At 50.8% G+C, this 22,028-nt stretch overlaps 1 protein-coding gene across 7 annotated transcripts in view; it reads right to left on the reverse strand.

Annotated features, from left to right (window-relative positions):
• Positions 1-22,028, reverse strand: part of ZNF185 (zinc finger protein 185 with LIM domain) — a 67,029-nt gene that overhangs the window by 30,376 nt on the left and 14,625 nt on the right. For 4 of the 7 annotated variants that reach the window (XM_070462769.1, XM_070462774.1, XM_020903611.2 and 1 more), the window contains exons 7-16: positions 21,685-21,774; positions 20,755-20,841; positions 19,979-20,062; positions 19,697-19,738; positions 18,342-18,425; positions 10,878-10,964; positions 7,614-7,718; positions 5,785-5,883; positions 3,333-3,428; positions 2,448-2,537 (exon numbers count right to left, since the gene is read on the reverse strand). In XM_070462769.1, coding sequence (XP_070318870.1) covers positions 2,448-2,537; positions 3,333-3,428; positions 5,785-5,883; positions 7,614-7,718; positions 10,878-10,964; positions 18,342-18,425; positions 19,697-19,738; positions 19,979-20,062; positions 20,755-20,841; positions 21,685-21,774 — 864 coding nt within the window. The remainder of the gene's footprint in view (positions 1-2,447; positions 2,538-3,332; positions 3,429-5,784; positions 5,884-7,613; positions 7,719-10,877; positions 10,965-18,341; positions 18,426-19,696; positions 19,739-19,978; positions 20,063-20,754; positions 20,842-21,684; positions 21,775-22,028) is intronic. The other 3 variants (XM_070462770.1, XM_070462772.1, XM_070462771.1) reach the window with 3 other exon arrangements.

Raw genomic sequence — 22,028 nt, forward strand, 5'->3', positions numbered from 1 at the left:
TCCACCTACTACTTGCCAGTAACACCCTTTCCCATTTGTGGCAATCAGCAGTGTCTCCAAACATTGCCACGCGACTCGGGGGTTGGAGGTGGGGGAGATGCCCTGGGTTCAGAACCACTACCCTAGAGCAATTAAGTCTAAATCTCTGCATGGGTTCTGGATACTTAAAAAAACAAACAAAAACTTCCCAGGTGGTTATCAAATGCAGCCAGAGTTGTGAAACATTGATCAATAAAGTTTGTTTTGATTTTGCAAACTTTTAAGCAGAGTAAAAGAGTTAGCCATGTGAAAATGTTAGTCACTCAGTCATGTCTGACTCTTTGCGACCCCATGGACTATAGCCTGCCAGGCTCTTCTGTTCATGGAATTCTCCAGGCAAGAATACTGGAATGGATTGCCATTCCCTCCTTCAGGGTATCTTCCAGACCCAAGAATTGTACCTGGGTCTCCTGAATTGCTGGCGGTTTCTTTACACTGAGCTACAAGGGAAACCCAGAGTTAGTCGTGTCTGAGCTCTATCCCTAGCTCTGCTCTTCACAGGAGCCCTCTGTTTCCTCCACTGTCAAATTGCATAGCAAGAAGCAAGATCCTTCCCTAGGTTTGAGGAATATTACATAAGTTAATGGATAATTCAAGCTGCTGTCTAAACCCCACCCCAGACATGTGCCACTGTGGCCCAGGAGAGCTCACTGACATACTACAAAATAACCACACTTTTCCAGCTCTAGCACATGTGCCCTAGGCAGACAGTCCATACAGAGCCCACAGGGGCTTTTTCAATTCCCTCACATATGCCCTTGATGTGCAGGTGTGTCCTCAAGTAACCTTAGGCATCCAGGAGTCCACTGAGGGTTCATAAATATTCTATACATACGTACATACATACATCTATACATATATACATGATTATAACAGACTGAATTATGGGAAAGAATGTGTGATAGAGCCTGTTGTTATGCAACTTCCAACTGTCAATCAAAACTGTCAGTCCATGCTGGTCTAGGTGAATATGTAAAAGCCCTCTGTATTGAAAAACCCCTGTACTTCATTATTCTGTTGCCAGTGCCTCTCTTGGCTTGGCCCATGTTTCAGTTGAGGTGTTCTTTCTGTTTTTTCTCCAGTAAACTTGTTTTTGCCATGGGTAAGACCTCAGATTCTTCTTTGTGTCCTTACCAAGAATTGAGGCCCATGAGGAAGGGTCCTCTTTGACTCTCCCCAAATATGGTAACCGGTGTCAGTTTTTGCTTTCACTCTGTTAACTTTCAGTTAAATTCAAAACCAAAAAAAAGTCACATAATAGGGCCTCATACCTTAGAGATCTGTTACCCACCCAATCCCCAGCATCGTGATTTATGTAGGGGTGACAAGTGTAAAAAAAAGTAGCTGTAATGAGGTGTAACATTGCAGGAATTCACTCACTTTTTAAACACCTAAATCAGACCATGTCCTTCTCTGGCTTAAAAATTGAAATAAGATGCAGTCTCCGTCTCATGGCTTACCAGGGCCCAGTTCCATCTATGATCCCCCCCACCAGGTTGGCTCCAGCTACTTGATGCTTTGGAACCTGCTAAGTGTTCCCACAGGAGAGTTTCTTAGTTTATGTTTCCCCATCTCCAGTTCTTTTCTCCTTGCTCTTCCTTGAGTTGTTGGTTCCTTCTCCTTAGAGGAGCTCTCCTGAATCATCGCCCCACTCCACTCATCTAAGTAGTACCCTCCTCACCACCATTACTTTCTTATCTTAGCAACTTGGTTATTTCTTTCAGAGCACTGTTCGTCCCAGGAGTCACAGAGATGTGACTTCTAGTCCTTTGTTCTTCATTATAATTAGGTGCAAAGCTCACAATTGTGGGGAGGACTGTATGAGAAACTAAGTATGGGACTGTGCACACAGGAGGCACCCCAAAGTGAAGTAGTTGTTGTGATTATTAATGATATCTGGTACTAAAGGCCAGTCAGCCCATGCCTACTGTGACAAGCCTGTTCCACACTCAGCTACATACAGTGCCAAGTAAATACCAGGTTATTTGGAGTCTTATGTATATACTGTCCCCTCTGCTTGGAGGATTCCTATTTACCTTTCAAAATTCAGCTCAAAATCATCTGTCACACAAGGCTGTGTTAGGCCCCACTTCCCCTATTCCTGTCTTGGCTGGGTTTTGTCTATGTGCTCCAACCTCCAGGACAGGGCAGGTGCCGTCCGAGTGAGTGCTAACCAAAAGAGTGGATGACTTCCTGGTTATGGAGGACTTCCTGGCTAGATGCAACAAGGTGTACTGGGAGGCTCTATGGCCTCGCAGGCACAGGCCAGAGGTTTGTAGCTGGAGCTTCAGCCCTCGCCACATCCCTTTGGCTAGTAGGCATCACTGATCTCACCTACCCAGCCAAGGGCTAATGCATACCTGAGCTGCATCTCTCCACCACAGAAGCACTGTTGGCTGATGCCTTACCCCTTTGAATTTGTCTCCATATCCTCCAGGTCTGCCAGGCTGTTGCTCTTCCTGTTGGCCAGGACAGCAGAGGCCGAAATGGCATCAGAGCTGAGGGAGGAAGCACACAGGCCTGCTGAAGCCTCAGACCAAAGAAGACTGGGGGCCTGGGTCTTCCCTTTCCTAGCTGCATTCTCATGGGAAAGGAGGACCTATGTGTGCCAATAAAGGCTGCTGTGAGTTAGAGCATCCTGTGAGCCCTGGCTGTGGCCTTAACACCCCAGTTCAAGGCTAAGCACTGGTCATGACCAGCTTGGAATCCCTAGGGAAATGTCCTGCTAGTTTTGGGTTCCAGCATCTTTGCATGACTTACATTTCCTGGGGCTCTGTGGAAATCCAGAAAGATCTTTACTTACTAAATGCTCCACAAATCCATAGCAAAATGGCTTCTCTCCACTGGTGGATTGGTAGATCAAATAGGGCAGAGAAGCGTGCAGCCTGGGAATGTACAACTTCTTTCCATTGCACCTTTGCACCTCCCCCAGCCACCTCAAAGTCTCCCTGGGACTGAGCCCTCTACTGGCTGTCCCTGGGATTCTTCCCCTTGACTCCTCCGAGCAGGGTCTCCTTCTAAGCTCCACCTCCCAATGCGTTCTTCTCTGCCACCTCAGCTTGAGTCCCTGTGGCTATGTGCTAAGTTGTCTGAGTCACCTGACTTATCACCCATATCTTCTCTCCCACTGCCCCCAGTGGGTGGGCTAACCTCTATGTCAAGGCCCCTTCTAGGCTTCCCTGTCCTGTGGTGATTGCCTGATGTGAAGGTGTCATAGAGCTGAGAAATGCGAGGGGGAACCTGAAGTGCCAGAGGCAAAGAGGTTGATCATTGGGCAGTTGGCCCACCCTTACCTGATGGTTGCTGGTGCAGGCTTGCAAGGTTGTGAGTTGGCACTGGGCACCTCCTCATCATCCAGGAGAGGGGTGAAGCCAGCAGGTGAGCACGGCCTGTGGAAGGAGTCCAAACCTGGTCTTGGTTCAGGACTTTGTGTCTTTATGTCTACTCCCCCCAAGACAGTGGCTTCTGAAATGGGGTGATAACTGTATCTGCCTCATACATTTACTGAGAACAGTGTGTGTGCAAGTATGCTAAGTCACTCAGTCATGTCTGACTCTTTGCGACCCCATGGGCTGCAGCATGCCAGGCCTCCCTCAGTTCAGTTCAGTTCGCTCACTCAGTCATGTCTGACTCTCTGCGACCCCATGGACTGCAGCACACCAGGCTTCCCTGTCCATCACCAACTCCTGGAGCTTGCTCAAACTCATGTCCATCAAGTAGGTGATGCCATCCAACCATCTCATCCTCTGTCATCCCCTTCTCCTCCTGCCTTCAGTCTTTCCCAGCATCACCCTGTCCCTCACCATCTCCTGAAGTTTGCCCAAGTTCATGTCCATTGCATTGGTGATGCCATCCAGCCATCTCATCCTCTGATGATGTCTTCTCCTTCTGCCCTCAATGTTTCTCCTCCTGCCCTCAATCTTTCCCAGCATCAGAGACTTTTCTAATGAGTTGGCTGTTCACATCAGGTGACCAAAATACTGGAGCTTCAGCTTCAGCATCAGTCTGGGCCCTAACACATGCTAAAATGCTCCTGTGATTATTACTGGGCCCTGTGGCTATCTGTAGAAGCAGCAACCATTTGCAGTCTGTCTTTGCCCATCAGTTCGATACAGATTCAGTGGGTGCTGTCTTATGCAACCTTCCCAGGTGTAGGCTGAGTTCTTTGTCTCTGCATGAATCATAGCACTCCGCAAAGTCAGGGCTCATGGAGCACCTGGTCACCTATACTAGCCTGCACACTCCACCTTGTGTTGGTCCCAAACCCACCATAATCACTGAATTCAATTATTAAGTAAACTCAGGAAAATGAATGGAAAAGGAGAGTGCTTTTTTGTTCATGACAAACAACTTTTTCTTTAGAAAGATCATAAAAGCAAGTCTCTTAACAGTCATTGTCAAAATAGCTATAGAAGAGACAGTGTAAAACACTGCATTAAAAGTCATAAAAATCTAGAAGATTCTTCAGATAATTCTGCAAGTTAATATGAGCTTCAGCTTCATTTTAAAGAAACTGAAAACAAAAATCAAAGACTTCAATTTGTCACGGGGCATACGCAAGAAGGATGATCTGGATAAATATCTGAAGATGAAGTAATCAAGAACCAAGTCCAGTAATGTTGGACCAGAGAATGGAGTCAACCTGCAGAACCATGCTGGCTAGCACCATGACACTGGCTGCAGGTGTGGGGCTCTTGCATAGCCCTCCCCACTATGGGAAGCTCAGAGAACCAAGGCCCTGGCCCCATGGGCTTTCCTGGCACCAGACGCCCCAGCCTGCCATACTCTTCCCAGGTGGGCTTGTGCTCCTGATTTGGAAGTGGGGGTCAGGGTTCAGGCACCAGTTGCAAACTAGTAACCCTATGGAGGGCAGAGGCTCCTGGTGGGCCCAGACAAGTAGGGGCAGCTGAAAGGACCAGTTGGTAAATCAAAGGAGTCCCTCCTCGGACAGACTGCTGTAGGGCAGGGGTGCTGGCTGGCAAGTGCTTTAGTGGCTCTCTGCAGGCATCACTTTTGTCATTCCTCTCTGGCCATCTGCTCTGAACCATGAGGGCTCTAGTACAGCTTGGAGCTGAACTATCTCTGCCAACATCTGCACACTTGGACTTTTCCCCCCAGGAAGAGTTATGCTTGGTTTGGAACCACTTGGAGACAGGTGGGACCTTGCCACTGTACAAACCACCTGAGAAAATGGGCCCTGACTCCATCCAAGTCCAAGAAGTCAGAGCCCAGGTGGATACACTCATCTCCCACTTTTTCTCCAGCCACTGCTCTTCCATTCACTGAACCTGAGAGCATAGCTGGCCAGAGGAGGAAGATGGGGGTAGGGAGGAGGCTTTGGGGCTTCTGGAAGGGAAGGGCAAAAAGCAGAGATGAAGGACTTCCTTCTAGCTTGCCCTTAGAGCTCAGCTAATAATCAGGAAGGCAGTGATTCCCACAGATCAACCTAGCTCCCCATGTCTACCTTGTGCCTACTTGGGAGGAACTTGAGAGCCAGTGGAATAGAGTAGGAGAAGAAACAAGATTCAAGGAGAGGTAAATCTCAGGAATGGAAAGTCCAGGGACAAAGGATGTGGTGGTGGTGGGAGTGCTGGAGATGGGAGAAGCAGTGGGCAGGACTATAGAAAATGAGCAGTGCTCTGCCCCCAGCAACCTAAGCAGCCATGGAGGCTTGACCCCAGACTGTCACCAGGAGCATGAAAGAATCAGCAACTTGGGGCCACTGGCCTCCCCAGGGTAGCTCACCCTCCTTTCCCAGAGCTGACGTCTGCTCCAAACAAGTCTTCAGCTGGGGAGCCCATGGCTTCCAATCCCATGTTGCCATCACTTGACTGTGCACTTGATCTGGATGGGAAAAGAAACATTTGCTGATTTACTGGGTTTTGATTTACTGTAAATTTGATTTAATGTAACTTAATGATTTAATGTAAATTTGATTTGATGTAATTTAATTCAGTTCAGTTCAGTTCAGTCGCTCAGTCGTGTCCAACTCTTTGGTGACACCATGAACCGCAGCACGCCAGGCCTCCCTGTCCATCACCAACTCCTGGAGTCCACCCAAACCCATGTCCATTGAGTCGGTGATGCCATCCAACCATTTCATCCTCTGTTGCCCCCTTCTCCTCCTGCCCTCAATCTTTCCCAGCATCAAGGTCTTTTCCAGTGAGTCAGCTCTTTGCATCAGGTGGCCAAAGGATTGGAGTTTCAGCTTCAACATCAGTCCCTCCAATGAATACCCAGGACTGATCTCCTTTAGGATGGACTGGTTGGATCTCCTTGCAGTCCAAGGGACTCTCAAGAGTTTTCTCCAACACCACAGTTCAAAAGCATCAGTTCTTCGGTGCTCAGCTTTCTTTATAGTCCAACTCTCATATAGTCCAACACTCCATACATGACCACTGGAAAAATGGGCTTTAATTTAATTTTACTTAAATTAATGTAAATTAATTTAATTTAATGTGCTTCCCTTGTGGCTCAGCTGGTAAAGAATCTGCCTGCAATACAGGAGACCTGGGTTCGATCCCTGGGTTGGGAAGATTCCCTGGAGAAGGGAAAGGCTACCCACTCCAGTATTCTGGCCTGGAGAATTCCATGGACTATATAGTCCATGGGATTGCAAAGAGTCAGACACGACTGAGTGACTTTCACTTTCAGGCATCCTGAGAGCAGTCCTCGAGGACCAGAAGCCCAGGCCTTCAGTTGCCACCCTGTACTGCTTCAACAGAAGCCAAGATGATACCAGCACTATTTTAGCTTTCATCCCAAAATTGATGGGCTGGGAGCAAGAGTGGAGCCAAGAAACAGAGCAAAGGGGCACAATGGGAGGAGGGCAGGGGCATGACCAACAGAACAAAGGACAAAACGGTTGGGGCCACTAATAAACCACAGAGCCCAGGGCTGAGGTCCCACAATAAGAAGGTGATAGCAGGTGGACAAGCCTGTAGGCTCTTCTCCGTTACTAGCTACCAGCTTCTCACTGAGGACGTGCCCAACTCTCAGCCTCTGCCCACCACAGCCAGGCTCCCCTGGTTGGGCTTCAGGGAGAGGTGGGTTGGATGGTTGCATGATGTTGGGCACAACCAGCCCCTCTGGACTCGTCATTCCCTGCTATCATTCTGCCTCCCACCCCTTCACCCCTTCCACATCGCCCTTTGTCCACAGGCCATCCTGGATGTCCCTGTGAGATGCTCTGCAAGGGCCCATACATCCTTTGATCACTGACTTCCCTAAACTTCCAGCTCAGGGCCTTGCTTGCCGTGGCTGTCCACAGGGTTGCTTTCCATGGAGTAAAGGCACAATGAGGTTGGGCTGAGGGCTGGGGTTGGGATGGCCTGGCCTACAGTTTTGTCTTCCTCTAGAGTTTTGTCCAAGTGGCTCCCTGAGGGATCTTGGCAGAGGCCTACCCTTCTCAAGGCCTTATGCATTCCTTCATTCATTCTTTCAACAGATATTCATTGAGGACCTGCACCCCAAACACTGGGGACACAGTGAGGAATGGAACAGCCCTGGTCCCAGCTCCATCCACTGACCTTGGATGGGGGGCCACATGGGCTCTGGTCCCTGCACTGAGTTACCTTTCAGAGTCTGCATCAGGGCTCCTGAAGGCTCCTTCACTAGTCAAGTTTCTCTTGGGCTCTCTGGGGTGAGGGATCTCTTTGTCTTTGGAACCTGAGGAAGACCTAAAGTGGAAAGAAACAGAAGTTAAGCACCCACACTTAAGTGGGGGCAGCTACCTCATCCCCAAATGCTAACTTTCTCCAAAGAGCTTAAATCCTGATGTTGCAGGATTGGCTAATTATCAGGATCTACTAACAACTACTGTTGATTGACAGTCAGACCCCATTCTCATGACTCTGCATGCATTAGCTCTTCACATCAACCCCACAGCATGGTCACTGTTCTTATCCATGCCCACTTTCCAAATGAGCAAACTGAGGCACAGAGGGCCTGGAGTGACTTGTCCCAAGTTCCACAAGTAACAAGGGGAAGAGCTGAGATTTGAACCCAAGCAGTCTGGCTTCTTCAGAGTTTTGGACTATAATCTTCTATGGGGTAAAAATTGATCCTACCTTTTTGATTCAAACTCCCTGTATTCTCTCTGAGGTCATCAGGGAGTCTCATGGTGCCAACCCCAACAGAAACACTCCCGTCATTGTGACCATTCAGGACCACTGACCCAGTGGGTAACTCCCACCTTTTCTCCCCCATCTATCCTTCATGACTCTGTGTTACCGCTTCCTGCTTGCCTTGCCACACCTTCCATATCTCTTCCATCTATTTCTCCTCTTCTGCCCCTTAAATGTTGGTGTTCCTGGAATTCCTCACCATCTGCATGCTTTGCCACTGATCTTGGTCACCTCCTTTGCTCCCATGGTGTCAACTGTCATTCTGAAGCCAATGACATCTGCCTTTTCCCACTTCTCCATATACCCACTACTTCCTGGGCTGACCCTCAGGAAGCTCACCCTCAACATGGCCAGAACTGACCAACCTCCCCAGCTGCCTCCAGGGGAATGACTAGGCAGCCACCACCTCCACAATATGGTCAGTTCTCAGTTTGCCGGCTCCTCTCTCCTCGAGCCCCTTGACATTGTACCCCATGTAAACATCAAACTTGAACCCCATTATTTCTACTCTCATCCTTCTACATAGAACATGGAAATCTCTTGAGCCCTGACCTCTCTCCCAAAGCTCAACCACAAACTGTGAAAGGCTTCCTGGTAAGGTCATCATAAATAGTAATTTGTAAAGTACTAAGTATAGCATCCCTCCCTGCCCTCTACCCCTAGCCCCCACTACTGTAGTGAGTTATGGAGCAAAAACTGTGGGGTGGGAGTCAGGCAGGCTAGGTGGGAATTGTGGATCTGCCTGCTCTTGGCCATGGGACTTAGCAGTTACTGAACCATTCAGGGTCTCAGTTTTCTCATCTGTAAAATGGACACAGTGATTGCATCTACATCCTGCATGGGGACATGGGCTTGGCTGTTTGGGGCAAGGCAGGGCTTAGTGAATTCTATTAAGAGTTTTCCTTCTTTCTTCCTTTTCTCCAACTTGACTTTCTGTTGGAAAGTTGGAGGGGGCACTCTAGGGGATCTCAATGGGCTGTTATAGCTTTGCCACTTCCAGACAAAATGCCAGAGGCCTATGGGGCACACAGCGCAGACCTTCCTCAGAGACAACCCGGCTTCCTCCTGTGTCTTTCAGGGTCACTTTGCCCTTGTTTCCCAGGTACTTTTCACCTTAAGGAAACCAGTGAAGCAGCTTTCAGTGTTGCCATATTAAAGACATTGTCACACTGGGTAATTCTCAATTATTCCAGCAATAAATGCTACTGTGATACTGTTCTGGGACAGGCTCTGGGCTCTCCAGGAACTTGGGGTTCTTGGGGCAGAGCCATCCATGTGTGGACAGTCATGACTCTGTGTGGAAGACCCTCTGGGTGAGCTCAGTATGGAAAGCCCGTCACAGAAAGACACACAGGTGAAGGAGGTTCAGCAGATGGGAGACATCTTGGCTGAGACTGGACAATGCAAATGGCAAAGGCATCCCTGGCAGAGCCTACAGCCTGCACAGCCAAGTGGGGCTGGGGAAGGCTGGAGGGCAAGGTCCACGGAGGAGTGTATATAAGGGGAGCCAGGAAGAGGTGGTTGGGCCCCATCAGGCAAGGTAGAGTTCAGGCTGCAGAGCCTAAAAGGAAGGGGATGTTGCAGGGGTTTTCCCCAGGCCTGGCAGAGGACTACTGCTGCCCTTTAGAAATGGCACCCAAGTAGAAATATGAAGATTCAGGGATGGGGTGAGTGATAGAGGAGGCCTGGCCCCAGGGAAGGGAGTAGGGACAAAAATATCTCTAAAACAGAATGGACAGGACTCAGTGCCTGACTGGGCCTGGGGTGTAGAGAGGGAGGAGCCAAGGAAGAGAGCCAAGGGATCCACAGATCCATCAGGAGTCATTTTAGATGTCAGTTCCTCCAGAAAGCCTTCCTTAACCACCCCCACCACTGTGCGGGTGAGAGGCCCTTGCTTGGAGCTCCCACTGCCCCAAGGATTAGCCTGGGTGTCCATTCTGGCCTCCCTCCCCAGACTTTGGCCTCATGAGGTGGGGTCCCAGTCTGTCTGCTTCACTGCAGCCTCCCAGGTGCTGGCTTGGAGGCAGGTGAGTAGCTAAATGAGCAGGAGTCGAGTGCCACAGAGAAGCACAGAAGTCTCCCTCCCTCCCCAGGTCCCCCCTCCTTGCTCAGATTTCCAATTGCTCCCACCTCAGCTTTGCTGGACCCATCCCCCCATCCTCCAAGCCCTGCCTGCATGTTACCTGTCTGCCCCCTACCTTGGGAGTAAATCTGGGTCCACTGTGCTCCCTGCTGGTTGTGCACCTCCCTGAACCGCCCCTACTCCTGAACTGTTGAGGCTGATCCAGTGACCCCGCCCCATTCCTGGTGGCCCCAGTCACACACAACTGCCTTAGTGGCCTGGGTGGGGCGGGGCTCCACAAAGCCCAGATCCCCACCCAGTACAGCTGGCTGCTCCCATCCTCAGGGCCAAGTAGGGTGAGCCATCACTTCCAGGGGCTCCTGGCACATGGCTAGGTTGGCATCTCAGGCCTGACCTCACTTGTGTCTGTCTCTGCCTCCCCCCACCAAGCAGACAGTCAGCAACTCCAGACAGGGGGTCCCCAGGGCTGCGTCTGTTCTCCCATGGAACCAAGTGCTTGCTCCCAGGAGTTCTGGAGTGAAATGGGATGGGGCAAAGAATCCAGGTTGCTCATTTCTCCCACCAACCAGCTGCAGACCTCATCACTTGCAGCCTGGCCCTGCTGCTCCCATCTCTACAATCGTGTGTACCTCATTTCTTCCAGGTGTGGGGTCAGCAGATGGAGTCCTGCCCCGGGTGTTGTGATCTGTAGGTGGACAGTCTCCTCGTCTTTTGCACTGCAGCCAAAGGAGAGGTAGAGAGTTGCTGGTAAGAAAGGCCTCCCCTTCCCCATCTTTGCTGGAGGTCCCACAGTGTCCTCTCTCAGGAGCCTCCTGGCTAGTGCAGTGGGACACCCAGACCTTGTCCCTCCCTTTTTTTCTCTTGTCTCCTCCTTGGACTTGAGTCTTCTTGGTGCCGCAGCTGAGCTTAGGCCACTGACCTCCATGTGCCAGAGGAAGGGGACCAAGGGACCTCTTAGCAGTCTTGTGTTCTTGATCCCCGCTTCCTTCAGACACAGGGAGGGGCCTTCTGGGTACAGAGGTGAGCCCTGTCTGTGGCCGCACTGCAGCATCCAAAGTGGCAATCTGTGAGTTCATGGGCTGATGGGAACACATGGTGAGCAGGAGCCCCAGGAAACCTACACGCTGAACTTGGAGTGACAGCCAGTGAAAGGGGAGACTCAGGGCTTGAAGGTCAGAGAGCAGGTGCCCATGAGCTGGAACCCGGGCAGGATCAGACATTCTCAGCCCTCAGAAGGTCCCTTTGAGCGTTCCTTTGCTAAGAGCCTGGTTGAGAGTGACTGCACACAGCCCTCCAATACCACTGGATTTTGTGTCCCCACTGCAGGGTCTGACACCCAGGAGGATCTGGCTGTGCTGATGGTTAGGGCTGGAGAGAATCTAGAACATTCTGGCTTTGTGGGGTTCTCCTTCACTCCAAACCACACCTATCAGGTCCACATTCCAGCCACTCACTCCTTTTGGTTGTCCCTGGCCACCGGGGTACAGGTAGGGGTGAGTCCCAGGCCTGCCCTGGTGAAGCCCCTGGCCCAGCAGGGAACAGGATGAGGGCCAGGTGGCATGGGCGCTGACACAAGTAACCTGTAGGGCCATGCCCAAATCAAGCCCCAAAGGCACCTGGAAAGTTCCATGGAGGAGTAGCTGAGCCCAAACTCACTGGAGGGAGACAGTGGGAGGAGGAAGAGGCTGGCAGGGCTCTTAAAGACAGAGGCAAGATCGGCTGTGGCAAAGAAAGTCCACAAGATGTGCTTGAGGTGGGGGTGGGGCCTTGACATGATCAGGCATGTCAGAAAGGACACTCGGGGGTCCCAGGAGGAGGAGGGGTGCGTGGGGGGCAGGATGGAGACAGGGAGCCCCTGGAGGGGGCAGGTCAGTGAGCTGCTCATCTCTGTCGCTTCTGGACACTTAGATGATGAGAGGAAATGGAAGGGCTGCGGTGGACAGGGCTTCTCTACACACAAAAGCCCAGAGGAGGCCTGGTGCACATGGGTAGCTCTGATCTAGCCCATCTCCATTCATGATGACCATGAAGACAGCCTGTTGCTCCTTTGTGCCAGGGAGCAGGGACACGTTCCACTTGGGGATGTCACAGGCAAGTAAAGCATACCTTCTCCCCGGCATTTCTAGTTCTGTCAGACAGGAAATAGGAACCAAGCGCTGCCCCAGATGGTGCCTCTCCCTCAATGCTTGCCTCCTGAGCGATTTTGACTTAAAGGCTCAGCCCCCATGGGTCCTGCTATGGGTGGCATTGTGTCCCTCCTAAAAGATGTGCTGAAGCCCCTGGTATCTGTGAATGTGACCTTATTTGGAAATAGGGTCTTTGCAGAGGTAAACATTTATGATGAGATTGTATTGGTGTAGAGAGGGTGCGTTATAGAAAGGGGACAAACACACAGAGGGAAGACAGCCATGTGATGGCAGAAGCAGAGGTCGGAGTGATGCATCTACACGCTAAGAGGTGCCAAGGACTGAAACTGAGAGAAAGGCCTGGAACATACTCTACTCCAGAGCCTTTGGAGGAGCACACAGCCCCGCTGACACCTTCCTTGATTTAGGACTTCTGGCCTCTAGAACTCTGAAAGCATGCATTTCTGTTATTTAATCCACCTAGTTTCTGGAACCCTTTCATGGAAGCCCCAGCAAATTCACACAGGGGTCTTCCAAGGCTCTCCTCCTCTGCAGCCAGCAGCCTCGCCCCTCTCCAGACCCTCAACCACCCACAGCTCTAGTTCAATCTGAAGTGGTCGGCCAGGTTGAGAGCTGCTGGAGGCCAGAAGCTCTTATCCAGTGAAGCCACAGCTGCAGGTGGGAATGCAAGTGGCCTGTGCCAAAGGACTTATCCAGCTAAAAGAGGGCGAGAAGTCAGGGAGGGAGGACAGAGGAGCTCCTTCTCTGCTGACCATGGTGGCATTTCCCTCTGACACCAACAGGGGGCAATATTGGCCTTTTCATTTGATGATGGACTTCCCTGGTGGCTCAGACAGTAAAGCGTCTGCCTAGAATGCAGGAGAGCCTGGTTCGATCCCTGGGTCAGGAAGATCCCCTGGAGACAGAAATGGCAACCCACTCCAGTATTCTTGCCTGGAGAATTCCATGGACAGAGGAGTCTGGAGGGCTACAGTCCATGGGGTTGCAAAGAGTCGGACACGACTGAGCGACTTCACTTTCTTTCACTTTCTTTCTTTCTGCAGCTCAAGAAGCACCCAACCGTACCAGCACCAAGGCAGTGCACAAAGGACTTCACGTGCATTATCCCATTTAGTCTTTTGGACAGCCTCTGGAGGTAGGTGTCACTGCTCCCTATTGCTCCTTATTTTACATACGGGGATCCTGAGGCACAGAGAATAAAGGGACTTACTCAAGGCTACACAGGCCATAGAGGGCAATGCAAGGGTTCTGCCTTGTACCAGAAGCTGTTCTCTTACTGCCAGCTCCTTAGTTCCTCTGCCAGGCAGCATGCTGGGGCCCAGCCTCACCTGATAGGTGAAGCAGAGAGGCAAGAAAGCTTGAGCGGTGCTGTGATGGGGGCAGCAGCCAGGCCTGGGGCTCTCACACAGGCTAGCGTCTCTGAGAGGGAGTATCTGAGTGAGTGCACTTTGGAAGGTGGGCAGGAGTTATCCTTCACATCAAGAGGGGGGAAATGAGATGAGCCCAAGAAACTAGGCCACATGGTGCATGGAGGCAGGGCCACTGCCACAAGTGGGCTGTTGAGGTGGGGAGGGAAAGGGATGGAGGAGATGGTGGAGATGGGAGCTCAGATTTGGAAACTTGGTACTGAGGGGTCTTTGGGGCACCTAGGCAGGTCAGGAGTCCAGAGCGGGATGGGGCATCCTGCTGTGGCACTCTTTCTGTTCCCCTGTAGGGTTTGGCGCCTGAGACGGGGGTGCCCCTCCTAGTTGGCCACAAATCAGTTATTTTGGTTCAATCCCTGTTCCCCAGTGGTCTGGGCTCCTTCGGGGATACAACCAGGCCTGGAACTCTAGATAACTAGGCAGGCAGATAACTAAAGATAACTATACAGTCAGCAAAACAAGACCAGGAGCTGACTGTGGCTCAGATCATGAACTCTTATTGCCAAATACAGACTGAAATTGAAGAAAGTGGAGGAAACCACTAGACCATTCAGGTATGACTTAAATCAAATCCCTTATGACTATACAGTGGAAGTGAGAAATAGATTTAAGGGACTAGATCTGATAGACAGAGTGCCTGATGAACTATGGATGGAGGTTCGTGACACTGTACAGGAGACAGAAATCAAGACCATCCCCAAGAAAAAGAAATGCAAAAAAACAAAATGGCTGTCTGAGGAGGCCTTACAAATAGCTGTGAAAAGAAGGGAAGCAAAAAGCAAAGGAGAAAAGGAAAGATATACCCATTTGAATGCAGAGTTTCAAAGAATAGCAAGGAGAGATAAGAAAGCCTTCCTCAGTGATCAATGCAAAGAAATAGAGGAAAACAGTAGAATGGGAAAGACTAGAGATCTCTTCAAGATTAGAGATACCAAGGGACCATTTCATGCAAAGATGGGCTCAATAAAGGACAGAAATGGTAGGGACCTAACAGAAGCAGAAGATATTAAGAAGAGGGGGCAAGAATACACAGAAGAACTGTACAAAAAAGATCTTCATGACCCAGATAATCACGATGCTGTGATCACTCACCTAGAGCCAGACATCCTGGAATGTGAAGTCAAGTGGGCCTTAGGAAGCATCACTACGAACAAAGCTAGTAGAGGTGATGGAATTTCAGTTGAGCTATTTCAAATCCTGAAAGATGACGCTGTGAAAGTGCTGCACTCAATATGCAAATTTGGAAAACTCAGCAGTGGCCACAGGACTGGAAAAGGTCAGTTTTCACTCCAATCCCAAAGAAAGGCAATCCCAAAGAATGCTCAAACTACCGCACAGTTGCACTCATCTCACATGCTAGTAAAGTAATGCTCAAAATTCTCCAAGCCAGGCTTCAGCAATACGTGAACCATGAACTTCCAGATGTTCAAGCTGGTTTTAGAAAAGGCAGAGGAACCAGAGATCAAATTGCCAACATCCGCTGGATCATCGAAAAAGCAAGAGAGTTCCAGAAAAACATCTATTTCTGCTTTACTGACTATGCCAAAACCTTTGACTGTGTGGATCACAACAAACTGTGGAAAATTTTTCAAGAGATGGGAATACCAGACCACCTGACCTGCCTCTTGAGAAACCTATATGCAGGTCAGGAAGCAACAGTTAGAACTGGACATGGAACAACAGACTGGTTCTAAATAGGAAAAGGAGTATGTCAAGGCTGCATATTGTTACCCTGCTTATTTAACTTATATGCAGAGTACATCAGGAGAAACGCTGGGCTGGAAGAAGCACAAGCTGGAATCTAGAATGCCGGGAGAAATATCAGTAACCTCAGATGTGCAGATGACACCACCCTTATGGCAGAAAGTGAAGAAGAACTAAGGAGACTCTTTTTTTTTTTTTTTAACTAAAGAGCCTCTTGATGAAAGTGAAAGAGGAGAGTGAAAAAGTTGGCTTAAAGCTCAACATTCAGAAAACAAAGATCATGGCATCCAGTCCCATCACTTCATGGGAAATAGATGGGGAAACAGTGGAAACAGTGGCTGACTTTATTTTTCTGGGCTCCAAAATCACTGCAGATGGTGATTGCAGCCATGAAATTAAAAGACGCTTACTCCTTGGAAGGAAAGTTATGACCAACTTAGACAGCATATTAAAAAGCAGACATTACTTTGCCAACAAAGGTCCATCTAGTCAAGGCTATGGTTTTTCCAGTGGTGCATGTATGGATGTGAGAGTTGGACTATAAAGAAAGCTGAGCACTGAAGAATTGATGCTTTTGAACTGTGATGTTGGAGAAGACTCTTGAGAGTCCCTTGGACTTCAAGGAGATCCAACCAGTCCATCCTAAAGGAGATCAGTCCTGGGTGTTCATTGGAAGGACTGATGTTGAAGCTGAAACTCCAATACTTTGGCCACCTGATGCGAAGAGTTGACTCATTGGAAAAGACCCTGATGCTGGGAAAGATTGAGGGCAGGAGGAGAAGGGGATGACAGAGGATGAGATGGTTGGATGGCATCACTGACTCGATGGACATGAGTTTGGGTGAACTCCAGGAGTTGGTGATGGACAGGGAGGCCTGGTGTGCTGTGGTTCATGGGGTCGCAAAGAGTTGGACCCTACTGAGGGACTGAACTGAACTAAGGCAGGCAGGAGCTGGGTGTGGGGGGCTGATGGTGACCCCTTGAGTCACTGCAGGGCCTCATGCGGGTAGCGTCAGACAGGAAGGCTGCCTGGGACCAGCCAGCAGTTCATGGGGAAGCTACCTTGTGGTTTGCAAGTACTAATGGAAGAGTCTTTCTGACAAACCACTATTGCATACTTATGGTGGGGGACTTGGTTATGGCGGCCCAACCAAGACAGACAGCCACTTTGCTGCGACAGCCAGGTGGTGGGCAGTAAACATCCAAAGGAGTTTTCTGGAATAAATATTAAAATGCCTCTCAATTGATAGCACAACCTAGTTCTCCTCTGTGCTTTAAGAAAGCATGTGAAACCAACATTAATTGCTTTTTTTTTTTCCAAAACAGAAATTAAGGAGATCCCTGGGTTGGGGATCCTGGAGAAGAGAATGTCTTTCCACTCCAGTATTCTGGCCTGGAGAATTCCATGGACTGTATAGTCCATGGGGTCACAAGAGTCGGACACGACTGAGAGACTTTCACTTTCACTTTTCAGAAATGTACTTTGTTTCTGGTAAATTTTGTCCCCTCCAAAATTTATATATTTACATCCTAATCCCCAGTACCTCAGAACATGAGCTTATTTTGAATAAGGATGTTTCAGATAATTAAGATGAAGTCATATTGGAGTAGGGTGGCTCCTAATCTAATATGACTAATGTCCTTATAAGAAGAAGAGGTCAGGACACAGACACACTGAGGAAGACCTTGTGAAGAAATTCAGGGAGAAGACAGCCATTTATACACCAAATAGAGAGGTCTTAGTAGAAATCAACCCTGCTGACATCTTGATTTCAAACTTCCAGCCTCCAGAACTGGGAGACAATACATTTGGCTATTTTTGTCAACCAGTTTGTGACCCTTTGTTCCAGCAATGCTGGCATACTAAGCCCCTGTATTCCATTAGTCACTATGTCCCATCAATGCTACCTCGTGAAGAGCTCTTAAATTTTCCTGTTGCTCTGGCTGTGACCTGCGGCTGGCCTTGAACTTCTGCAGTTTTCCTTCTCCTCCACCAGTCTGGGCTGTAGCAGGTTATCTTATCTCTCTCCTGGCACAGAAGAGGTGGCCCCAAGGACCAAGGTCACATACAAATGGTTGAGGGGCTTGAGTCAAGGAGGGGTGTGTGGACATGCAGTGGCATTACAAGACCCATAACAGCCCCAGGGGCAGTGGCATTCTCGCAGGACTTAGCATGATTCAGCTCAGAGTACAAAGAGGTATTGATTGCCTTTTGCCTGCAGACAAAAGAGAGCACCATTATCTGCCCAACACTTTGGGGCTCAGAAATCAGGGCAAATCAGAACCCTGCCTGGAGTGAGATCACCGGCGCTCAGACTGCCCCTGCCCTGTCACCCCACTGCCAGAGCCTCCCATCTCATGGGCTCGTGGGCCAGAGCCAGTTCCTGACACCCACCTGGGCTCAGCATGAGCTCCACCCAAATGGCCCATGACACTTTGGCTCTGCCCCTGTCTGCAGTGGCAGAGAAGAAGGCACAGGACAGCATTGGCAGGGTGAACTTGACCAACTTACAGGAAAGCCTTGAACGAGTACCCTGGCCGCAGACCATCTCACATCCCACAGTTGGCCACTACAGTGCTCAGTGATTCAAGGTTTAAGTTGACACAGATAAGCACCAGAAAGATAAGACTAAAGCACTCTCTCCCAGAAGACCAGGCTGTTTTGCCCTTTTCAACCTCAGGACATTGAGCCAGACAGGCTCTTACTGATTTCAGTGTCCCATCCTGTCACTGGGCCCATGAGGATACTGACCCTAAGGCCCTGTAGGGAGGTGACCTGGCAGTCTCCAGCCATGGGCAGAGGTAAGCAATTGATTACCTGCTTGAGCCAGCAGGGAATCTTGTCAGAGCACGTGGGTCCTGGCTTTTCTCAGAAGACCCATCCTCATCCACCACGTCAACCCTTTGGGCAAGAAGAGAAACAGATGCACTTGGTGCCTGAACGATATTCTTTCTTTCAGTCATGTTGGTGGCTGAGTGACTCTAGCTTGGGATAAGGACAGGACATGGGGTTGAATAGTGTCCTGCCAAAATTCATGTCTGCCTGGAGCCTGGCAACATGATCTTATTTGGAAATAGTCTTTGCAATCAATTTGTCATCAAGTTACAGTGAGGTCATACTGGGGTAGGGTGAGCCCTAAATACAACAACTGGTGTCCTTATACAAGGGAAACTTGGACACAGACACGCAGAGAAAAGAAGGTATTGTGACAGTGGAGGCAGAGATAGGAGTGATGTGTCTACAAGGCAAGGACTGCCAGCAACACCAGAAGCTGGGAGAAAGGCCTGGGACGGCTCTATGAGGTTCCTGAGGCTGCCATGACAAAGTACTACAAACCGACTCTTGGTGGGAACTTGTCTCCAAGATCATGCTGGCTGTATTCCGGTCAGCATTTTTGGTCTTCCCACCTCTGAGTCTCTGCACAGCTGGGTCCTCTGCCTGGAACACTTGGCATGCCAAGTTCCCTTTGTTTTTCAGTCCTCAGCTTGTCATAGATGTCTTCCCTCTCTATCCAACAGAATAGCCCTAATATTCAGCTTTCCAGAAGGTTTTTTTTCCCTGTCCACCCCAACTACTCTTCTCTCCCAGAAGATGTCCTGTCCTGTCACTCAGCGGCAGCATCCTGATGTCCTGATCGCGGCCCACTGGCTCTTGTTCAGCCTTTAGGACCCATCTCCTATGTCATGGTCACTCCCAAGGGCCTGGTCAGGCAGGGGCTCTCAATTACCCCTCCTGTCAAGGCATTTTCCAGCCAACCCCTGGTAGGGTGGGAAGGAGTGCAAAGGAACAACTGCTTTCTTCCCTGGTACCTACTCTTGCTGCAAAATCCCAGAGGCCAGTGTGCAAAACCCCAGTACAAAATCCCAGTGTTTCCAAGAAACACTACAGCTCCATCTTGGGTCAGGGACCTGGTCCTATTGGCCACTGGCAAATGGAAGTTTCTTATCACCAGCCGTGTTCTCTGAGCCAAGCTCCTGCCTATGCAGCATTGCTTGCCAGGGTCTTCTGCGCCACCATGGCCAACCATGGGCTTCCTTGGCTTCCAAACAGAAGCCGCCAACTCTGCACAACTCCCTCTGCTCAAGGACAGCAACTCCATCCCCCCTTCACCCACTCTCCACACACTCCACCCCTATGAGTACAAGAGCATCCCTCCCTTTGCCCACACTTACCTCTTGGCAATGAACGGGGCCAGTGTCTCCTGGGCAGGGCTGCTGAAGAAGGCAGAAAGGCGACATGTTCGCAGAAGCCACACACATGTGACATCATCCCCAGCACCCTGCCTGCCCTGATGGCAGCAGCCAGACCTCTCAGGTTTCCAGAAAGTACACATGGGGTCCCTGTCAACCCACTGTCACAGGCAGAGGAAGAGCAGAGCCCTGAGGGGAAAGGACCTGGCCCAGAGTATGGAGCAGGTTGGGTGGCCCTGCTGGGTCCCCTGCTGAGCTGCTCACCCGGCATTCTTCTTGGCCGCTGACAGGACGTAGGAGTGCTCCCGAGGAGCTGTCTTCCTCACCACACTGCTGGCAGCCTCGGACCTGGGGTGGCACAGAGAGGGGGCAGCTAATGGATGAGGCAGGGCAGCTACTCAGGAAGCAGAAGAAAGCTTTAGTGACCTGCCCGAGAGCCCACACTTGGCAGGCTGCACAGTGGTAAGTCAATGCCTGGCAGCCTGGCCCTGGAGCTGTTAGCTCTTCCCTCTGCTACTGTTGACACTGCCCTTAGCATTGCCCAGCTGTTGAGCCTTCAGCATTGGGGCCTTCGGTGCATTTCCAATGTCAAGGACAGGCCAGCAGATGTTGGCACTGGGGGTCAGGCTGAGGTTGGGGCCTAGCTGTGCCCAAGCACCCAGCCTTCACTTTGGGACAAGGGGCATGGGCCTCTCTAGAGCCTTGTCCTGTCCCCAGCCACATGCAGGTGGCTCGTCCCTGGGTACCAAGCACTGCCTACTTCAGTCCAATTTGCTCAGGACCCTTTTGAACAAACTGATAGAGAAATTGCTCATTACCTTGGTTCTGCCCTCATAGAAAGTTCCTAAGAGGGGGCCCCTGGGCAGGCCCAGCACTGAGTGGGTAATTCAGGGATTCCAGGAATCCTCCCTGTTGCTGGTGCTCACCCTCCGCCAACAGACAAGACAGATGCTCCACATGTCATGGACAATCCCTGTCTCCCCAGGCAGTGGAGACTTGGGCCCTGCCCTGTCCGTGGAACACCCAGCAGCCACCGTTACCTCCGTTTCTGCTCATCAGAAGAGAAGCGCACCTCCTCCTCTTCAGCAGCTCTTGATGCTGAGCTGCGCCTGATGTTGTAGGGGGCCCTGGGGTGGGGGATTGAAGATGCTGCCAGTCATGGCCCCTCCTCCATCGACCACCCTCACACCATTCCCTGTCATGCCCTCTGCAGCTTGGCCTCCTAACTTACAAGAACAACAGCATGTGTTGGCCTGGCTGCCCCTGGACTCTGTTCAAGCCACTCATTCCTCTTGGAAAGCTAGACTTGCTATCTCTCCCTGTTCCCACCCTTACTGTCCCCCAAGACCCAGTTCAAGCCTCAACCCCTTCTCCAGAGAGATTCCCTGGTTGCTCCATGTCAGTGGATGATGGTGACAGGGGACAAGCAAGATAAAGATGTTGGGTTCCTGGGAATGCAGGCACAATCCACATCTGTCCATATCCTGCGCTGCTGGGTCCACAGGAGGGGGGCCTTGAGTGCAGCCACATAGGGAGCTCCAAGAGGGACCCCAAAGATTGACATACAAGAAGCAACCCACATTTAGTTACAAAGTTCCCTTAGCTGACAGGCTGCCAGGGCCAGCAGCACGCTTGGACTCATCAGGTGCTAGGCCAGCCTGGCCCATTCCAGGAAACAGTCAGGGCCATGACCCAAGATGCTTTCTCCAGACCCACCAGCTCCTTCCGCAAGCTTCCTACAGCCCCTACTTTGCCTGAGATCAGAAGTACAAGGTGCACGCTGTCCAACTTTCTGGGGCTCGCCACCCTCTGGTGGGGTCCAGGCCACAGTGGCAACTGGCAGGGAGGTCAGAGTGGCAGGACAGCAGTCTGCACTATGCTCAGAGGCAAGCAGGCAGCTGCCCTCAGCGGGCCCCGTGTCTGAGCCCTGGGAAGAGGGAACCAAGCTGGGTCTGCGATTGCCTACTCACAGCTTCTTGTAATCCTCCGTGGTCATCTTGTAGCCAGAGGAGGAAGGGCGGGGAGGGCCAGTGGGACCTGCTTTCCCCAGACTGGCCATGCTAGAGAGACAAAGAGTTTTCAGGTGTGTACCCACAGACCACACCCCCCACCCTGCCTTGCTTCCACATTTGCCTACATGGCCCAGCAGGCATGTGGCAGGTGGACAAGTGGGTGCTGGTGCCCTTTCCTCTTTGCTCTAAGCCCTGCCAGATACCCAGGACATGTGCACCACCCTGAGCAAGGCCACCCTCTTGCCATAGACAGGCCCAGCTCCCTTGGTCCTGCTTTTCTGTTGAGAAGGCGGCAGCCCAAA

The sequence above is a fragment of the Odocoileus virginianus genome, unplaced genomic scaffold (genome assembly GCF_023699985.2).
Source record: "Odocoileus virginianus isolate 20LAN1187 ecotype Illinois unplaced genomic scaffold, Ovbor_1.2 Unplaced_Scaffold_13, whole genome shotgun sequence".
Classification (NCBI taxonomy): Eukaryota; Metazoa; Chordata; class Mammalia; order Artiodactyla; family Cervidae; genus Odocoileus; species Odocoileus virginianus.